General features: G+C 39.4%; 1 protein-coding gene across 3 annotated transcripts in view; it reads left to right on the top strand.

The window, feature by feature from the left end:
- SEMA3A (semaphorin 3A) overlaps window positions 1–17910 on the top strand; it is a 280469-nt gene that overhangs the window by 239564 nt on the left and 22995 nt on the right. For 2 of the 3 annotated variants that reach the window (XM_075599555.1, XM_075599554.1), the window contains exons 13-15: window positions 6250–6291; window positions 8021–8178; window positions 13273–13340. In XM_075599555.1, coding sequence (XP_075455670.1) covers window positions 6250–6291; window positions 8021–8178; window positions 13273–13340 — 268 coding nt within the window. The remainder of the gene's footprint in view (window positions 1–6249; window positions 6292–8020; window positions 8179–13272; window positions 13341–17910) is intronic. The other variant, XM_075599556.1, reaches the window with a different exon arrangement.

The raw sequence follows: 17910 nt of genomic DNA on the forward strand, positions 1-17910 counted from the left end.
ACTGGGTGAATGATCGTATTTCCAACAGTAATGGTACCAACATGTCAAGGTTATTGCTTCTTGAACTATTCTTATATTTTGAGCTACTATTAATTATGACTGTAATGTATTCATGCAAATGTGGGTGTTAAAGTAGTATACTACTTTCCCCCTTTTCTTCTTTTTTTCTATATGTAAAGCGTGTGACAATATATAATTCTACATTCTTACCTATGATGGTAATCATTTGGTGCTCCTGTTATAAATCTATAAAAATCCTGAATGTGTGGCTAACATAATGGCCTCCTTTCAGTTTCAATCCATCCTTCAGTCAGTGTAACTCAGCAGCTACAATGTGTCCTTAAATTACTAAGGTAACAGTATCTATTGTTACAGTTTGCAGCTCAAACTGCTGGGAACATTGGCAACAAATTATCACAAACAGGAAAGTGTTGCAAAGATCTTGCACTGCTGGAGAAGTGGGCTAAAACCTGCTATAGAAATCAAAGGATGCTTTAAAGCATAAAAAATTGCATTAAGCGTTGAATAAAAAAAAGAAACCGTCACTATTATCTAATACTACAGGACTGATTTATTAAATAAAAAAAACATTGGATTTCACATGTTTTGCTGCTTTAATGGAGTAAATGTTATGTTCATTGAACATTGATGTAGAATTTAGAATTCAAAATGATAAAATGATGGTTCTTTTATAATGTATGACTTTAATTTGTGGCTAATACTGTATGGGCAGTTGGCTAAATATAATCCCATCAAGTGTTCGTGGCGCAAATTGAATAAACAGTGCAGTAAAATGTGCAAAATAACCCAGTGAATAAATGTAACACTGATATCACATATATTGTAGCTCCATACACCGGAATCCGCTGGTGTGGGGACTCCTTGTAGACCTCATAGGGAGAAGAAGACACAAATGCATAGAATATGGTGCATTAACATTTTACGTGTATAACAAACAACACAGAGGGGAAAGGGACAACTCACACTTTCCCCGCTGGTAAAAAGCAGAGAGTGACTCTGGGCGCACTCCTACTCTTCTCCCGAATCGGCTTCCGGCGTGTGTGTGCACACGTGCACGGTCTCCCTGGTCTGCACTTGCGTCTGGGATCCCTTTGCCTGCTTCACACACCGATCGCACCAGCCGCCTCAGCCAGTTAGATTCTTCACGGAGGTAGTATGGAGTTGGCACGGTGGCCTCAGACGCACAAATAGCCCAACACGTTTCATCTTTCGACTTCTTCTGGGGTCATGCTTACTACTCTCTGCAGCCAGTCTATATACTTAGCACCATCACAGAAAAATCAGACGTAGCTGTCCTATTCTAGCAATAATTCCAATGGTGACCCACCTTACAGTATACTAATAGATCTACATAGTTAATGCTCGACTCATGGAATACAGTTGTCTCTTAATTGAATGGCGCAAATATGAATTGCAAGTTCTTATACATTGATAATTAAATACAATAAAACTTTATTAAAAAGTAAAAAAAAAAAGTTATTGTAACTTACATATAATATATATTTTTTTATGACACATGTAATGAAAGGGTTAAGTCCTATAATCAGTACAATCATTTGAGTACCACTTTAGACCTACCCTTGACCTTGCGTACCCTCCCAGCGTACACCTCCTCATAAACTTACATATAAATAAATAACCACACAACGAAAGCCTGGAGGTACAATGGCCACAGCTTTTATTCAAACAGATAATGTACCCCAGTAAGTACCAACCCTTAAACTCTTCCTCTACCTCCCCAACCAGCACTGTGAGACCCAAGCTCATCCCAGAATCTCAGAGATGCCCCAATGTCACTCCCCTCGGGCTGAGATTGAAACCCCAGCCTTCATCTCAATTTAACTGATGAAATCCTGCAAACTAGCCCTGTGAGCTTCAAGCTCACCTTATACGCACTTCTAGCCAACGCTTCCATAAATCCTGGCCTCAAAGGTATTGTAAACCCACCTCCTTTGATCTCTTCTTCCCCATGGCCGTAAATGCCCCAATCAACTGGTGCCTCACGTATAAGTCTCCTTAAACAACCATGAGAACCTTTACCTGTTTCCCCTGAGCTCATCGGGGGCCAGGCACCACCACCTCTCCGCCTGGAGCTGGTGCAGCCCAGCCCAGGTAAGACTGACCACCGCTTGCCAAGGTGGGGGCACCACCCTGGAGGCCCAGGCATAGGTACATGTGACAGTGCACCCCATTTAACCCTCGTATGACCCCCTCCCCCAAGCTCCCAATTTTAACCTCACAGGCTGAGATTGAACACGGCCAAAAACTCCCCCTGCTTGGTGCAGCATTGCCGACCGCCCTGTGAGACCAAATCTCATCCTAACTTCCACAGATGTCTCGTTTTTTTCCTTCTGACTAAAAGACCTTTGCCTCAACTCAACTTGAGCAATGCCAACATCCAGCTCAAGCTAACCACCTTTTAAATAGACACCGCCACCGCTCTCCTGAACCTGTTCGCTGATACCATGAAATCTCCCCTCTCTGACTCCTCTACTCCACCTAGATTGTAAAGCTGCCCAAACCAGCTGTTAATGCACCTATGCATGCCCAAACAGTGCTCATCATCAACTTAGCCCCTGTCAGCCTGGCCCACTGAGGACCCAGGCACCCAACCACAGCCTCTCCACCCGAGGAATGGAGGGCTTTCTCTACCCCCATCACAGGAGTGGGGGGGACCATCCACATTACTGTAGCTGGGGAGGGACACAGGGCCATGGCCCTCCACTTACACCCCCCACACCCTCTCACCCCGAGCCATATGCGACCAGGCACCAGCACTCCCAACCACAGCTCATCCGACACAGATTCAAGGCCCAGACCACCTCTGTTGTTCCTGCAATCATGCCCATGGTTGGCCACTCAGTGCATGCACCGCTCCATCACCTCCCTCGCCCCTCCCCCGCCTCTGTGTCGGGACAGACCAGCCCAACAGCCCCAACAAGGCTCCAATGCTACCTCAGCTGCATCCAGCAGCCCACATGGGAGCAGGGTGACAAGCAGTTCCAGACTGAGAACCTTCCTGGCAGGGCCCGGACGTCGTGCCCCTTCACAGGATTTTAATCCTCCAGCCCCTCCCCCACATCACCCTGTTAACGTGGTGAGGTGGAGACTGGGGGCAGAGCATGCGAGGCTGCAGGAACCAAAGTGGGGGGGAATGGGGTGGTGAGCCTAGCCTAGCAGTCATGTCCCACCATAACCTAAATAATATAACACACACACACACCGTATATGGCACACTGATGTTGAAACATCATCAGTCCATCCTTACTGGTAATTTATTTTTATTCTGACTCGATCATGTCAGTGTCAAATTTGATTTGGAGGTTTTTTTGATCTTGATAGTTTAGCATAACAGACTTGATTTTGTAATATTTATCCATGCCCCCAATGCTTAGGTCACTTATTCTGCACTTTTGGCTACAGTTACTGGCATATCGTTTGCATTATCTATCCTGTCAATGGGGCAAAATGACAAACAACTTTGACAAATCCTAGCCCCAAATGTATCTTTTTAAAATATAAATCAAATGTCATGCTAGTACCTATTACTTGTAGGAAAGTGCATTTTTTTATTCAGTGAACTAAATAAAACAAGTTTTCTAAATTAACCATTTAAAAAAAAATCTTGTTGTTATAGCAACCAAGCTACGAGCGCTTGAGGTGTGTGATCTTTGTTATGATTATCTATTATTTTTAGCTGAGATGGTTTCTGACTAAATCTAACAAAATGCAGCAACACATATATTTTTCGATATTATACTAGACTCGAAAGCACGGGTACTCAAATCCAGTCCTCAAGTCCCTCAACGGATCAGGTTTTCAGGATATCCCTGCTTCAGCACAGGTGGCTCAATCAGCGCTGCTTCAGCACAGGTGGCTCAATCAGCCCTGCCTCAGCACAGGTGGCTCAATCAGCCCTGCCTCAGCACGGGTGGCTCAATGAGAGAGAGAGAGAGAGAGAGAGAGAGAGAGAGAGAGAGAGAGAGAGAGAGAGAGAGAGAGAGAGAGAGAGAGAGAGAGAGAGAGAGAGAGAGAGTTTCCACAGCACTTTCAGTTATAGTTAATTGTCCATTTATTTACTCCAGCAAATTAACAAGTGAAAGACTAGGCAGGCCTGACATGTCGCCCCTTTTTACCTGTTCTCTGTTCATTTGATGGATTATATAAACAGACATTTTAACTACAGTATACCTGAGAGTGCGTTGGATCTCCTCCTTTGCTTCACACATGATTTGGGATTATGTGGTGATCTTAGTCCGTCCAGCGTTCACCCCATCAAGATGTCATTTGAATCATTCTGTACTATATTTTCTTTTTGAGTTCTCCACACATATACATACATATATATATATATATATATATATATATATACATATATATATATATATATATATATATATATATATATATATATATATATATATATATATATATACAGGTCTTTTAAGAATTAATTTGACTAATTTGAAATCAATAGATATACAGGGTGTCCACACTAATAGAGGCACGGACCATCGTAAACATAAAACAAGTCTCTCATTTTACAGGTTGCTTTTGCACTGAAGAGGTCCCATTATGAGTTGGTAGTATTTTGAATACACAGTTGGTACGATTGTCAATACAGCTGATCATTAATTTTGCATTCAATTGTTAGAATGGTGTCATGCAACATAGTTTTTTCAGTACGATGGTCCGTTCCTCTCTCTGTGTTGACACCTTATGCAAATTTAGTTTATCTATTTAGGAAGACAGAGTGACATTTGTGAATATAAGGGTTTGTACTGTATATATAATTTGTGGGTTATCAAAGAACTGTACATTTGTGAGTTAAATTATTTTACCTCAGCATGGAGAATAAAGCGGCTAAGCAATACAACCCGTCAACTAATAATTATAAAAATGTAAATTAGACCAAATCCCTGATATCCCTAATATATCACTGGATATGTAATGGGGTTACGCATTAAGCTGCAACAGTGCCCGATATTGATAGTAAAATAAATGAACGTTTATGTGTAAGAGTGCCCTACAGTAATTGGCATTATCCCAGTATAAAACATAAGCCCCTAAATTACTGACTTAAATAACCACCAAAAGGCTCAGTTAAAAGTCTCAACTTTTTTCTAAATGTATTATATTGGTGACATTAGCTATTAACTAAACATAGTCATCGCTCCCCTTTTTTACCTGTGATATCCCAGCCAAACTTCCCAAACCCAACTTTACTCAAATACCTAAGTTTCTAATACAGAAGTGCTGAGGTGGAACATTAACTCTTATGATGCCTGTTTTAGTTTAAGAAGTTATTATATAATTGTAATATATTTCAAAATTACAAGGCTGTGAAAAGCTATCAGATATCTTCCAGCTCCAGAAGACACCTTGCGGATAATTCTCTTACATAAGGTTTCTTCATGCACTGTAAAGCATCTTATACGGCAGCATATGGAACCGCCTAGTGTGGTTACTGGTGAAGTTTTATCCTACTACTCGGAGTGAGATAAGGGCTTTCAGAGGTATAAATGGAATGTGAAATTTGGGAAAAGGTATTTATTTAGAGTGAAGATGGAGACTCTTTTGAAAGTGAGAGGCAAAGGTGATCTTCAATGTTAGGTAGGCACATATAAAAGCATGAACTTTCTGTTTAAACAACTTACTGTACTCAAAATGATTAAAGAGAGTCCATACAGTAAGTCGGTGTTTCATTTTGAGTGATTCCCTTGAGTTGGATAAATAAAGGTTCTAACCTCTCATGTATATGCCATTCAATCTGACAAAATCTTTTAGCTGGAATGGGAGAACACGCCTTTGATATATTTAATAACTGCTTTGTGTGCTTTTTTGTTTGAGGTAATGGGATGCTAATGCTGACCTAGTTCAAATGTCAATACATTCATTCACAGATATTATCCTTCCTGCATCTCTTGCTTCGCTATGCCTCTGGGGTTTAATACAGCTATTACTATGCAAGAAATGCCATTCTCACATAGAAAGAGGAATGTACTGTTATGTTATGGCCACAATGAGCAATTCTTCAATAAAATAAATAAAAATGGTCACTCATAAATAATAAAGTGAATCCAATCTCACTAAAGAAATGTTCAATGACAGTGAAGTTGTATTCGTGTTTGATGTTGGTTCCACTCTTTACTAACACTGATGTTATCATGGCTTTCTTTGCTTCACTTTAAAAACGAAAAATATTTTAATCCATATTTTCTTTTATAGGAACCGACTGCAATTTCAGCCATGGAGATTTCCACAAAGCAAGTATGCAATAGTTCTAATTCATTTGCTCTGCTTTCATTATCCAATTGCTTTTATGTCCTCTTGACAACATCTTGGCAATCACTAAAGTATTAATTATGACAATACATCCTTTTCCTTTACATTGTACTTAGTGGCATTCCAAGAAGTAATATCTAGGCCAATGTAAAAAGGAAACCATTAGTGCCCATGTTCTTATTAAGCTGTAAAGACAATATAAACATGTCAACTGGTTAACTATGAACTTATGTCAGACTTTTTCTTGGATAATGAAACTGGCATTTCATTTAGTTTCCATGAGTAAGATCCTATTTAAAGGAAACCCATGTACTTTTATGTAAATTACCTGTACATTTTCTTTCAATGAAGCACACTTTCCTTTGTAAAAGAAAGTTAAACCTGATCCCACACACTGTGTTTACTTCACTCTTATACTGGACAGCTACATTCAACACTTACTTTTAACTGTGTCCTTCTTGAAGCCAAACCAAATGTATGAGTTCACAGAAATCTCTCATGGGAGACACCACTGCTTGTAAGCTTTGTACTCTCATAAAAAGAGCAGCGAGTGGTCGCCATTTAATGAAAATAATAAACATACCAATTTCTTGATGTACATGAACACTTCGGTGATCTTAGACAACCAACAATATTGATTCTGGAGGCGACGGATTTAACTATATTTCAAAAAAGTAACTTTGAAAGTAGAAGCAAAACTTAAATACTAGCAGGTTTGCCGTCCCTTGATAACATCTTTTCACGCTCAAATGCTCATTTCTGAAATTCCAGATGAAGTTATGCATAATACATAGTCAAAACAATGCAACAAAGAATTTATATTAAATGAGGATAATGGCATAGTTGTCACATAGCTTTACGCTGTATTACTATTTAGATGCCCACACATAATGGCCCACGTATAGGAGTTTATGTTTAATGCATATATTACAGGCATAACATTTTGGCACTTAACTGGTGCATTATAGCAACAATACAAATAGTTCAAGAAATACCACAAAGCATTTTGGAAACAGTTTTATACTATCCATATGGGAATTTTTTTTGATGTTTGAGGAAAAAGCATCTGGCATGCAAACACTATATTTGAGATGAGTGAAGGATTCATTCTGCTGGCAGATAAACAATTCATTTCAGCAAAAACATATATGGATAACACTGGAAAAACAGCTAAAAGATGGAGCTCATGGGGTAGGCTTTAAAAACGTTTCTGCAGAATGGTATTTAAATAATCAGGCCCCCTTCCCACATTCTATGGAAAAGAGTTTATAGTCATATCCTGTATACATTGGATCTGGCTGCAATTGAAGTGAACGTTGATATAAAACAGTACAGCTCATGTTTTTAATACAAGCTATGAAGTACATAAATATTTGTCAACTATTTATTTTCTTAGTGTACTGTACATGAAAAGATGTTTGTATTGCTGTCATCTCGGGTGTACTGTTCCTGCATATTTCATTTGCATACAATTAAGGCAAATAACAGCATTACCTACTCTAGAAAATGTAAAGGAAATTGCAAGTCTAATTAGAAAAGATTTAAAGGTTGTTGCTTTTGTTTGCAGTACTGTATTTACGTGTGTTAGATGTAACACATAGTCTTAGTGGAAGATTAAGAGTTTCCCCTACTCTGATTGTATCATTAAAAAAATTTGAACACATGATTGCACTTAACTTATTCTATTAATAACAATTAAATCTAACTTTTATAGCAGCAACTGTACATTGGCTCATCCGTGGGAGTTTCCCAGCTCCCAATACACCGCTGTGATGTTTATGGAAAAGCATGTGCTGAGTGTTGCCTTGCCAGGGACCCCTATTGTGCCTGGGATGGATTTTCGTGCTCTCGCTACTTTCCTACTGCTAAAAGGTGATAACCTCCAAACCATACTGCTTATTGTACAATGATTATATTATTACACCCTGCAAGTTTCACCATGTTGTGGACATACCAGTTTCTTCTGATATACAACAAGTTAGTTAACACGAGTGGGTGAGATGAATATTTACTGAAATAGCTGTTCATTTAGCAATACGTGTTTATGTCGATATCGTATGTGCTGAAAAAAATGTTGCACTGTCAATGGTTACCAAGGTCCTACTATATGTTAGGGGGTTTAAATGTCTCCCGGCTGCAAAACTGGGGCAAAACCAGTAGAAAGACAGTACCATATTTATCAATGGAAAGCAATGGGCGTTTTTTCCCCGATAAATCTGGTGCGATAATTTAGCAAAAAATATATTCATATGTATTGTTTTTATTCCAGTAACATTTATTTCAACAAAGATTTTAGGTAGCCAGATAAATCAATCACCACTGGAGCACCACATTCACACAGTTACAAAGTCAATGCTGGGTTGGCTTCAGTGTAGCCAATGTTTTTGGTGAAGAAATTGGGATAGACATTACCAAGCTACTATCTCCAAAATGATAGTATATAGTTTGTTTTAAAAAAAAATGTGTTCCACCTTTCCAGTGGCATAACCATATTTTAATAAAATTTCAGAAGTGTTGAGAATGGCAATTAGTGGAGGCATTGTGTAGATACTTGGATTAAAGTAATTTCCCCTTCCCTAACTGCATGTCTTTGAAACTGATTTTTTGAAGCTGTTTCCCTTCTATCCCCTTACCATTCATTAGATTTTCAAAGAGCTTGGAGAACAGTTGAGAGCTTACAAAGTTACCACTTAGCTGCATGCAAATGCTTTGTGGGTCATGTTTCATAAGCCCGTCTGTTGACTTAATTTTCAAATGTGACATTTGTTTGATATCCTAAGTAATTCTATAAATAGACCTCTATAAATAGGGGGCACTGGTTTGTGGAATTTCTGATTAAAGTGATAAAAACAAAAGGCAACATGCCTACAATATATCAGGGTCAGTGTATAATGTATGGGTCCTGTTGTGCTCGAACCAGTATTATACCAGACAACTAATTTAAATAACCTGAGTCTTTATTCTAGGTACAGGTTACCCCTCATGTCTTCCTAAAGTGTTCTTGGCAACTGAGGAATTCTCATTCTTAATAAAGTTCAAAAGATAAGATGAGTGATGTTCCATATTAAATTATATCACTTCTCACATTACAATCCCCTGGAAAAAATGGATCACCTCTATACAACGTTAGAATCAAATATTAATGAGATTTCCCCCCCCATATAATCTGTGAAATAACATGGAAACATTATAATTTGATATCTGATAAGAACCACGTGGCCCCTATAGACTGCCCATGTTCCCACCTTCTGTACCTCCGACACTATCTGCCTATTTGGCTTTTATATTTATGGTGGCCGTATGTCTATCCCAATTATTTTGTAATTCCCTTACTGTATTAGCCTCTATCACCTCTGTTGGGAGACTATTCCATGATACTGTATAACCACCCTTTCCATGATACGGAACCACCACCCTTTCCATGATACTGTACCACCACCCTTTCCATGATACGGTACCACCACCATTTCCACGATATAGTACCACCAGCCTTTCCATGATAATGTACCACCACCCTTTCCATGATACAGTACTTCCACCCTTTCCTTGATACTGTACCACCACCCTTTCCATGATACAGTACCACCACCCTTTCCATGATGCAGTACCACCACCCTTTCCATGATAAAGTAAAACCAGCTTTCCATGATACAGTACCACCACCCTTTCCATGATACGACCACCCTTTCCATAAAGAAGTACTTCTTCACATTTCCTCTATGTCTGCCACCCTCCAGTTTGAGAGCATGGCCTCTTGTTTTTGCACTTCTCTTTCTCTGAAATATGCTTCCCTCCTGTACATTGCTTAAACGCCTTATATATTTGAAAGTTTTACCCATACCCCCCTCTACCTTCTCTCCTCTAAGCTGTACATATTGAAGTCATTTAGTTTTTCTCTCTCTGCTGCTAACACCTTTCTTATTCAATGTAGCATCATACTGGCTTTCCTTATCTATTTGTTACATTGCTTGCCCTCTTTTAAGACAGCTGAAATAATGACACACATATCATTTTCCTCTATAATAGTTGGCATGATAGCACAATTAATCCTGTATTGTGCCTTTGGATTTTTGTGACTCCTGCTCATGATTTTTCACTTTTTGGTATACAATTGTAATTGACACACTCTTGACTATTCTTCTAATCTACCTAATCCATTCATTGTTTTTTTACTCCCAGGAGTATCAACCCTCTTGCAGATCTTGGTTTCTTCTATGAAAATGCATAGTTTACCTCCAGACCTTTTGTAATGTCACTAATACATATATTAAAGAGCACAGGTCCCACTACAGATCCCTGATGTACTCTACTCCTCCTGTTGATGTACTCTATTTACCACAACTCTCTGTCACCTGTCCTTCAACCAATGCTTTATCTATTCAACCACCGTATAATCTAATCCCAAGTATTGCAAATTGAGTCTTATATGTAGGACAGTGTCAAAGTGCTTAAAACAATCTATATACTGTAAACTACATCTACTGTTTTACTATCTAAGGTTAATCTATTAATCTAATAGTCACCCAGTGAAAAAAAGGGAATCACATTTGTTTGATACAGTATGAAGTCTTTCTTTCAGCAACGTTTCTATTACATTCCCCACTTCTGATGTCAGGCTCACTGGTCTGTAGTTACCTGCCTCTTTCTTACTTTCCCTGCATCCACTACATTTGCGCTTCTCCAGTCATCTGGAACGAAATCTGTCAATGGTGACTGGTTAAATATTTCTTTAATAGTGTTGCCAGCAGACTCCTAAGCGCTTTGAATATCATCAGATGTATCCCATCTGTCTCTATTAACTTGTCCACGTTTAGTTCCATTAGGACCTTCTCCACTGTAAATAGACTTGTGCCCACCACCTTTACACTTGCTTTTCCTAATCCCTCCTATTTCTGCCTTAAACCTACTCCTGCCTGTGATATTGATCTTTTTTTCTATTGAAGTTGCATTCTGTTCCCCTGGATATGTTCCCTGCTGAAGAATTGCAAACTATCACTATCTCTTGTGAGTGGAGAGATAGCTCGATTTATCCTGACTCATTTTACTGCCCTCCTCAACTGATTTAAAATGTTACTAATAAATCATCTGAACTACTCACTAAGTGTCCTGGTTCCCTCCTAGATTGATGTAATGTAGTCCATTTGACGTATATAGGGCCATATCCTTCCAGGTGGAAGAGCTATTTCCAATAAATCCCTCCTCTTCGCATCACTTCCTCAACCACATATTAAATGTTCTTGTACAAAGAGTCTGGCTTTCACCACCCTATTACACCGGCAATACCTGTGTAAATGCCACTGAGAATGTTACCTACCTAAGTGCAGTCCCTAATTCCCTACATTCTTCCTGCCCTACTCCAACTTCCTGTCCAGGCCATTAGTCCTTCAAGGTATACAAGGCACACAGCACTTCCTTTTCAGCTGCGTGAAATAACTTTCATCCTCAGCAGCAAATAACTGATTATCCCTCTGCAACAGCTGACATGACTGATGCACCGAAGTGTCTCTGCACCAAGGATACTTGACTTTTGTATACAGGAAGCCGAGTGAGATGATTAGAAAAGGATTTACAGCTCCGTTCTAAGACTAATCCCGTTTGCTGTGTCCTGACTTTGTAAATCCTTTAGCAATTTTCTACAGTGACATTTTGCTATTTAAACCGACCTTTGTTTGCGCTGCTTTTCTTATGAATGAAGTTCCTTTCCGGTAGTGAATTAGTTTTGTGTTAGGGATTTTTAGTTACATAGGAAGGACACTAACAAAACAGAAACATAAAAAGGAAAGGGGCAAAAAAAAAAAGAAGAAAGAAAGAAAGAAACGGAATAACCTGGTTTAGATTCTTCTATATCCTCAAATAACAGTAAACAAGAGCCACATGCCAACGGTTTTAGTAACGTATCACTAAAAATGTTCGTTATGTAACAGAATGGGGCTGTCCACCACACAAAAGCTTCCAATAATTGCTGCTCCACTAATGCTTACTTCTTTTAATACTTCTGTAAAAAAAAGCTCGCCCCCCATTATTAGCCTGTCAGCTTTACAGAGTAAACCATGTGGCAAAAAGAAGCAAGAATTTCTGTTCTCAAATAATGGGTAGCTTTGCACAGGGCTGTATTCTTACACGAATGAATGATGCCACTTTAAATTCCTTAGGTTTTCCAGAAAGGTTAAAAAAAAAAAAAGCACTTTATCTTGGAAATGCTGTTGTGTCTTATTGAACACAATGTCAGCAGTCAAAGTCATGGATTTCGCTTAAATCAATATTTCCAATTGCTCTGGAAGAAGCCGCTGCCGCCGCACACCTTCCCAATAAACGTATTCTGAAAAACACCTATTGATCGAATTGCAACATTCTATTACAAGTGTAAAGAACTTTATAAGAAACTAATAAATGACAGTAAATGGAAAAATAACAACTGTCAATATCTTTCTTTATCAAATGTGTGGCTGCTGGAAAGCTTTCTAGTACCTATGTACATTTCTAAAGGTATATTACTCATGCAACTGTTCAAAGGGTAGCTTAAAAAGGTCACTATTCAATTAGAATTTGAGAATTGTGTGACAGTGAACACACACACACATATATATATATACGGAATTAGCCGTGTTAGTCCAGTTGCGAGTATTTGTTAGTCCAAATAAAAAAGGTATCACCTAATACTGAAGTATATATGTGTATATATGTGTGTGTGTGTGTGTATATATATATATATATATATATATATATATATATATATATATATATATATATATATATATATATATATATATACACATATACACATATATACTTCAGTATTAGGTGATACCTTTTTTATTTGGACTAACAAATACAAATATATAAAAATATATATAAATGTTACAGTCATCAATCGTCCACTGAGACTTGAAAGTTATTTCCTGATATTTAAATGTTTTATTTCAAATAACTGTTGACCAAATCTATCCTTTTACATTCACTTCATAGACGTACAAGGCGGCAAGATATCAGAAACGGGGACCCTCTAACACACTGTTCAGATCTACAGCACCATGGTAAGTCAATATGTAAATATACGTATTACGGTACAGCAAAGAAGATGCCACTTACAGTAGCAAGAGTTTTGTGAAACATTCATGCACATTCACTTACTAGCTGAATGCTGCACATTCGCACACACGGAAAGTTTCACAAAAATGAATTTGCCAAAAAGAATGCCAAGAACCACAACTTCATCGAAAAGTCACCAACCAACCATGTCCAATTAATTTCAAATTCTCTTATTTATTCAAATAATGTATAAAGGACACAAGGGAGTCATTGCCATGTGAGTCCTCATTCTGTGTCACCCTGATTACAGAAAAGCCACCGACACTTGCACTCTACAAAGCAACACGTAAAGGGCCTACAACGCGGTTTAATTCCACATTTTTCAATATTGTTTTCCTAATTTTTGTTTGAATTACTTTCAAGTTATTTTTCGGATCTTATTACGCCCCAGAGCCTAACTTAAAAATAACATAAAATAAATATAATATATTATATAGTGTTTTCGTCAGGGGTTACACAGGGTCTCATATTGTATCTAGTAGAGAAATGAATAAATACAAATGTCTATTTCTCATGTGATTATGGTTCAAGTTATAAAGTCGTTTTTAGATAGTAACAAAATAGAAAAAGTGTTTGCATCAATATTCCTCCAAGACACCAAAGCTATAGAATTTCCAAAATGAAATGTATGATCGTGGTAATAAATAACACGTGAAGGCAGTTTGGACATGTTCTGGGACTGGCTAATAGGGAGGGACATGCACTGGAAGTAATTATTTTGCTGTGTATTACTCACATGGGGCAGACAAGATATGTTGGGAACAAAGTAACAATGTAATATGCTTACACATTTTTTTAATTAAGGAAGGGGTTTTTTTTTACTTTTCTTTTTAGCAAGGTTTGAAACATTTAATTTATCATTTATTTATCTTTATCACCTTGGTATATTTTTTTTGTTAACTGTATTCTCCTTGTGTGATTTTGATCACTTTTCAAAGTCTTGCCCTTGGAGGAGTTAGGCTTGTGATGTGATTTACATTCTTTTGTATGATATCTAATGAAAAAAAATCAGTAAGATATAAATAAAATAGAGTCATGTATAGCTGTTAAGACAGCTTTTTGAAAGTGAGTATCATTATTGAGTTGCACTGATGGTGTGTAATAACTAGGGAGAATAATATATATCTAGAGTTGTTTCATCTGGTTTGTAATTACATTCTCAATTTCAACTGCATCTTACAGCAAAGCATTAGGTTTCATAGAAGACTGACCAATCTTCTGTAATTCAGCTGGTCGATATCCATAGAAAATAAAAAGATATTTTATTAAAATTGTAAAGGCCTATGTATGTTTTTTTGGGACTATATAATCTGACCATTTCATATGCTTTCCTTGCATATTCAAATGTGCTATAAACGGGAGGCATTATTTTCTCTTGAACAAGCTGTAAAACATACGTGTGACTATACTGTACAGTAGGTATACTGTAGGTGACTACATGTAACATACTGATAAACTGCAGATGAGTAGAGATGGGCGTTCCAGTCGAAATCCGTTTCCCGTATTTTTCTGAATTTGCCATTCAAAATCCGTTCTGCCGTGTAAGATCCGCTGACATTGTTACAGTTTCAATCCTCTGACGGATTGTTACAGTTTCAATCCTCTGACAGATTGTTACAGTTTCAATCCTCTGACAGATTGTTACAGTTTTAATCCTCTGACAGATTGTTACAGTTTCAATCTTCTGACAGATTGTTACAGTTTCAATCCACCAACGGATTTTTACAGTTTCAATCCACGCGTATGAATGCAAAACCGCCATTGGATACAATCAGCTGGTGGATTTTAAGAATCCACGGATTGGATTCTTAAAATCCGTCAGCGCATTGTAGAATCCGCGGATGGATTGTCAGTGTTAAAAAAAAAAAAAAAAAAAATGTGCAGTACAGGGATCGCCATTTTTGAGACTGATTCGCTGAAATCCGCAAACCAAAGGAACTGGCCGATTATTGCGGCTGATCTAAATCCACCCCAAAAATTCTCCCATCTCTACAGATGAGTAGAGTTCTTCAGTATGCAGTTTCATGACTTTTTAGCTGATGTAGCCAGCTCCCCCTCTTACCTCCTAGTCCTCATGAGGGGGACGTCTGCGGGTACGCTCGGGTGCCGCCGGTGCGGCATGCGGGCATGTTAGGGTCTGCAGGCGGTCATTGGGGTGACCGGGTCGCCAGAGCTCCACAGCGGACGTTGGGACAGGGCGTCGCCATCTTGCCAATGCTCACGCATGTGTGATAGAGCATATGCACATGTACAGTGCCCCATTAATTGCTGTGGCCATTAGGCAGGCTTCTCAAGGGACTACAAGTCCTAGAAGCCTGTGGGGCTGCTAACAGGCGATGTGCAGTAGACAATAGGGCTTTAGGATTCTCTGAGGCACCAGATAGATACATTTGGCGCGCTGCGAGGACCACAGAGGAGAGGTAGTGTCCCAGGTGCCATTAGCCCTGGGACTAGGCCAGCTTTCCCCTTCAGGCCCCAGCTAGTTCCTGACTCACAGTAGTGGCAGTAGTGGCAGTGCATGTATAGGGAAGGCCCTTTCAGTTAAGGACACCCCCTTTGTGTGCTGATAGTTTTGCTTCATCAGTGATAGAGCCACGCAGCAATTTGTGGCCTGCGGTCTGGGACCAGACCATGGGCCATTTTAGACACTCATAGGGACACACTCCAGCGGGAGCTCCCTCAGAGGCAAACGCCTTCGTGGAAGGGAGAGGAAGTGGCTCAGTGAGTAAAGACACTGACTGGCATTGAGAGTTTGAAGCAGGGGAGCCTGGTTCAATTCCTGGTGCCGACTCCTTGTGACCTTGGGCAAGTCACTTTATCTCCCTGTGCCTCAGGCACCTAAAAAAACATAGATTGTAAGCTCCACGGGGCAGGGACTGTGCCTGCAAAATGTCTCTGTAAAGCACTACGTAAAACTAGCAGCGCTATACAAGAACATGCTATTATTATTAGCATAGATCGTGTCGTGGGATCACTCCGTGGTCCGACGGATCCACGCTGCAGCTGCAGTTTGGAATGGTCTGGCCTAAGACCTGGAAGATACCAACGTGCACCACCGGCCATACACAGGGGTAGCGCTACTCCTCACACACTTTGAGGTGGGCCTTACTTGTGTACACTGTGTGGTTAGGTGCCCAGGGCACCCTTATAACGTTGGGGAACACTCACCGGGGTGTGGACCAAGTGAAGGTCGTACAGTGGGGGTACTGTGTGGGTACGGCCATGTGTTGTATATTATAGTGTTATCAGTTATATGCCAGTAAAAATAAGTTAGCCATACAGTGTGTGTATCCTTATTCCTTACTGGTGGGTTCCTGTAAAAAGTTATCCTACTGCGTTAGGATCTCTCTCAGATGGAGGCGCTGTATACCAATGAACATGGCCCCCCCAGGGCTCAGCGGCGGAGGTTCAGGCCTCCTGTAAGCCACAAAGGTACGGCAGCACGGGTAGTTTCCCTTTTACATGGGGAAAGGGGACTACACTAGTATACATCAAAGCACTGTCTGCAAATCAACATATTCTGGAATACACAGTCGCAGAGAGAGTCATCTGCTCAGATGGTGTAGTGAAGTGAGGAGAGAGAATGCTCCAGCAACATACTGTATGGTATAAAGTAAACCATAACATTCAAAATGAAATTATAATTCACAGACTAACTATTTATAAAGATTTTGAGTTTAAATATTTAATAGTGTCACAGTTGCACTAAAATCTATAATTTAATTTTTTCTTTCTCTGCCATTCTCGGAACTATATAAGTATGTAAAGGAGATGTAAGTAAACAACTCCCCAGCAGGGGACAAACCGGTGCACAGCGAAGGGATGAATGAATAATCAGAGGGATTTATTTAAATAAAAAACATGGACAAAAAAGCACTGATACAGTCACTCTAACATGTTTCACACGCAGGGTGCTTTATCAAAGAGTGATAAAAGAACTCTTTGATAATGCACCCTGCGTGTGAAACATGTTAGAGTGACTGTATCAGTGCTTTTTTGTCAATGTTTTTTATTTAAATAAATCCCTCGATTATTCATTCATCCCTTCGCTGTGCACCGGTTTGTCCCCTGCTGGGGAGTTGTTTACATACTGCATGCAGATACCAGGGAGCACGCCAAGCAGAGGATCCACTATGCTGTGTTCATTTGGCAACTAAAAGACACCATACCTTTACTTCATCCATTGAGAGAGATGACATCAAGCAGCTTGGGCAGAGAGGTCTGAGGGTTCCGACGCTGAATACTTCTGGCTGCAACGCAGAGTTATGAGAGCCGCTAAAGAGTTGACTTTAGCAACTTGGGAGGCGTGGATACCACACTCGACATCAACAGTGCCGTGAGAGATGTGCCAGTCGAGGATTACTCCCTGATGTAAGGCGTGCAACAATTATTTGCTATACCAGACGCTCCCTCTCTCTCCAACAGCCCATTTGCCAAGTCGTGAGTACTATTACCCATTGATGGGTTTTCTGTTACTATACAGCGGAACTTCTGCCTTATTTTCTCATCTGTGAG

Source organism: Ascaphus truei, chromosome 5 (assembly GCF_040206685.1).
Source record: "Ascaphus truei isolate aAscTru1 chromosome 5, aAscTru1.hap1, whole genome shotgun sequence".
In the NCBI taxonomy this organism is placed as follows: domain Eukaryota; kingdom Metazoa; phylum Chordata; class Amphibia; order Anura; family Ascaphidae; genus Ascaphus; species Ascaphus truei.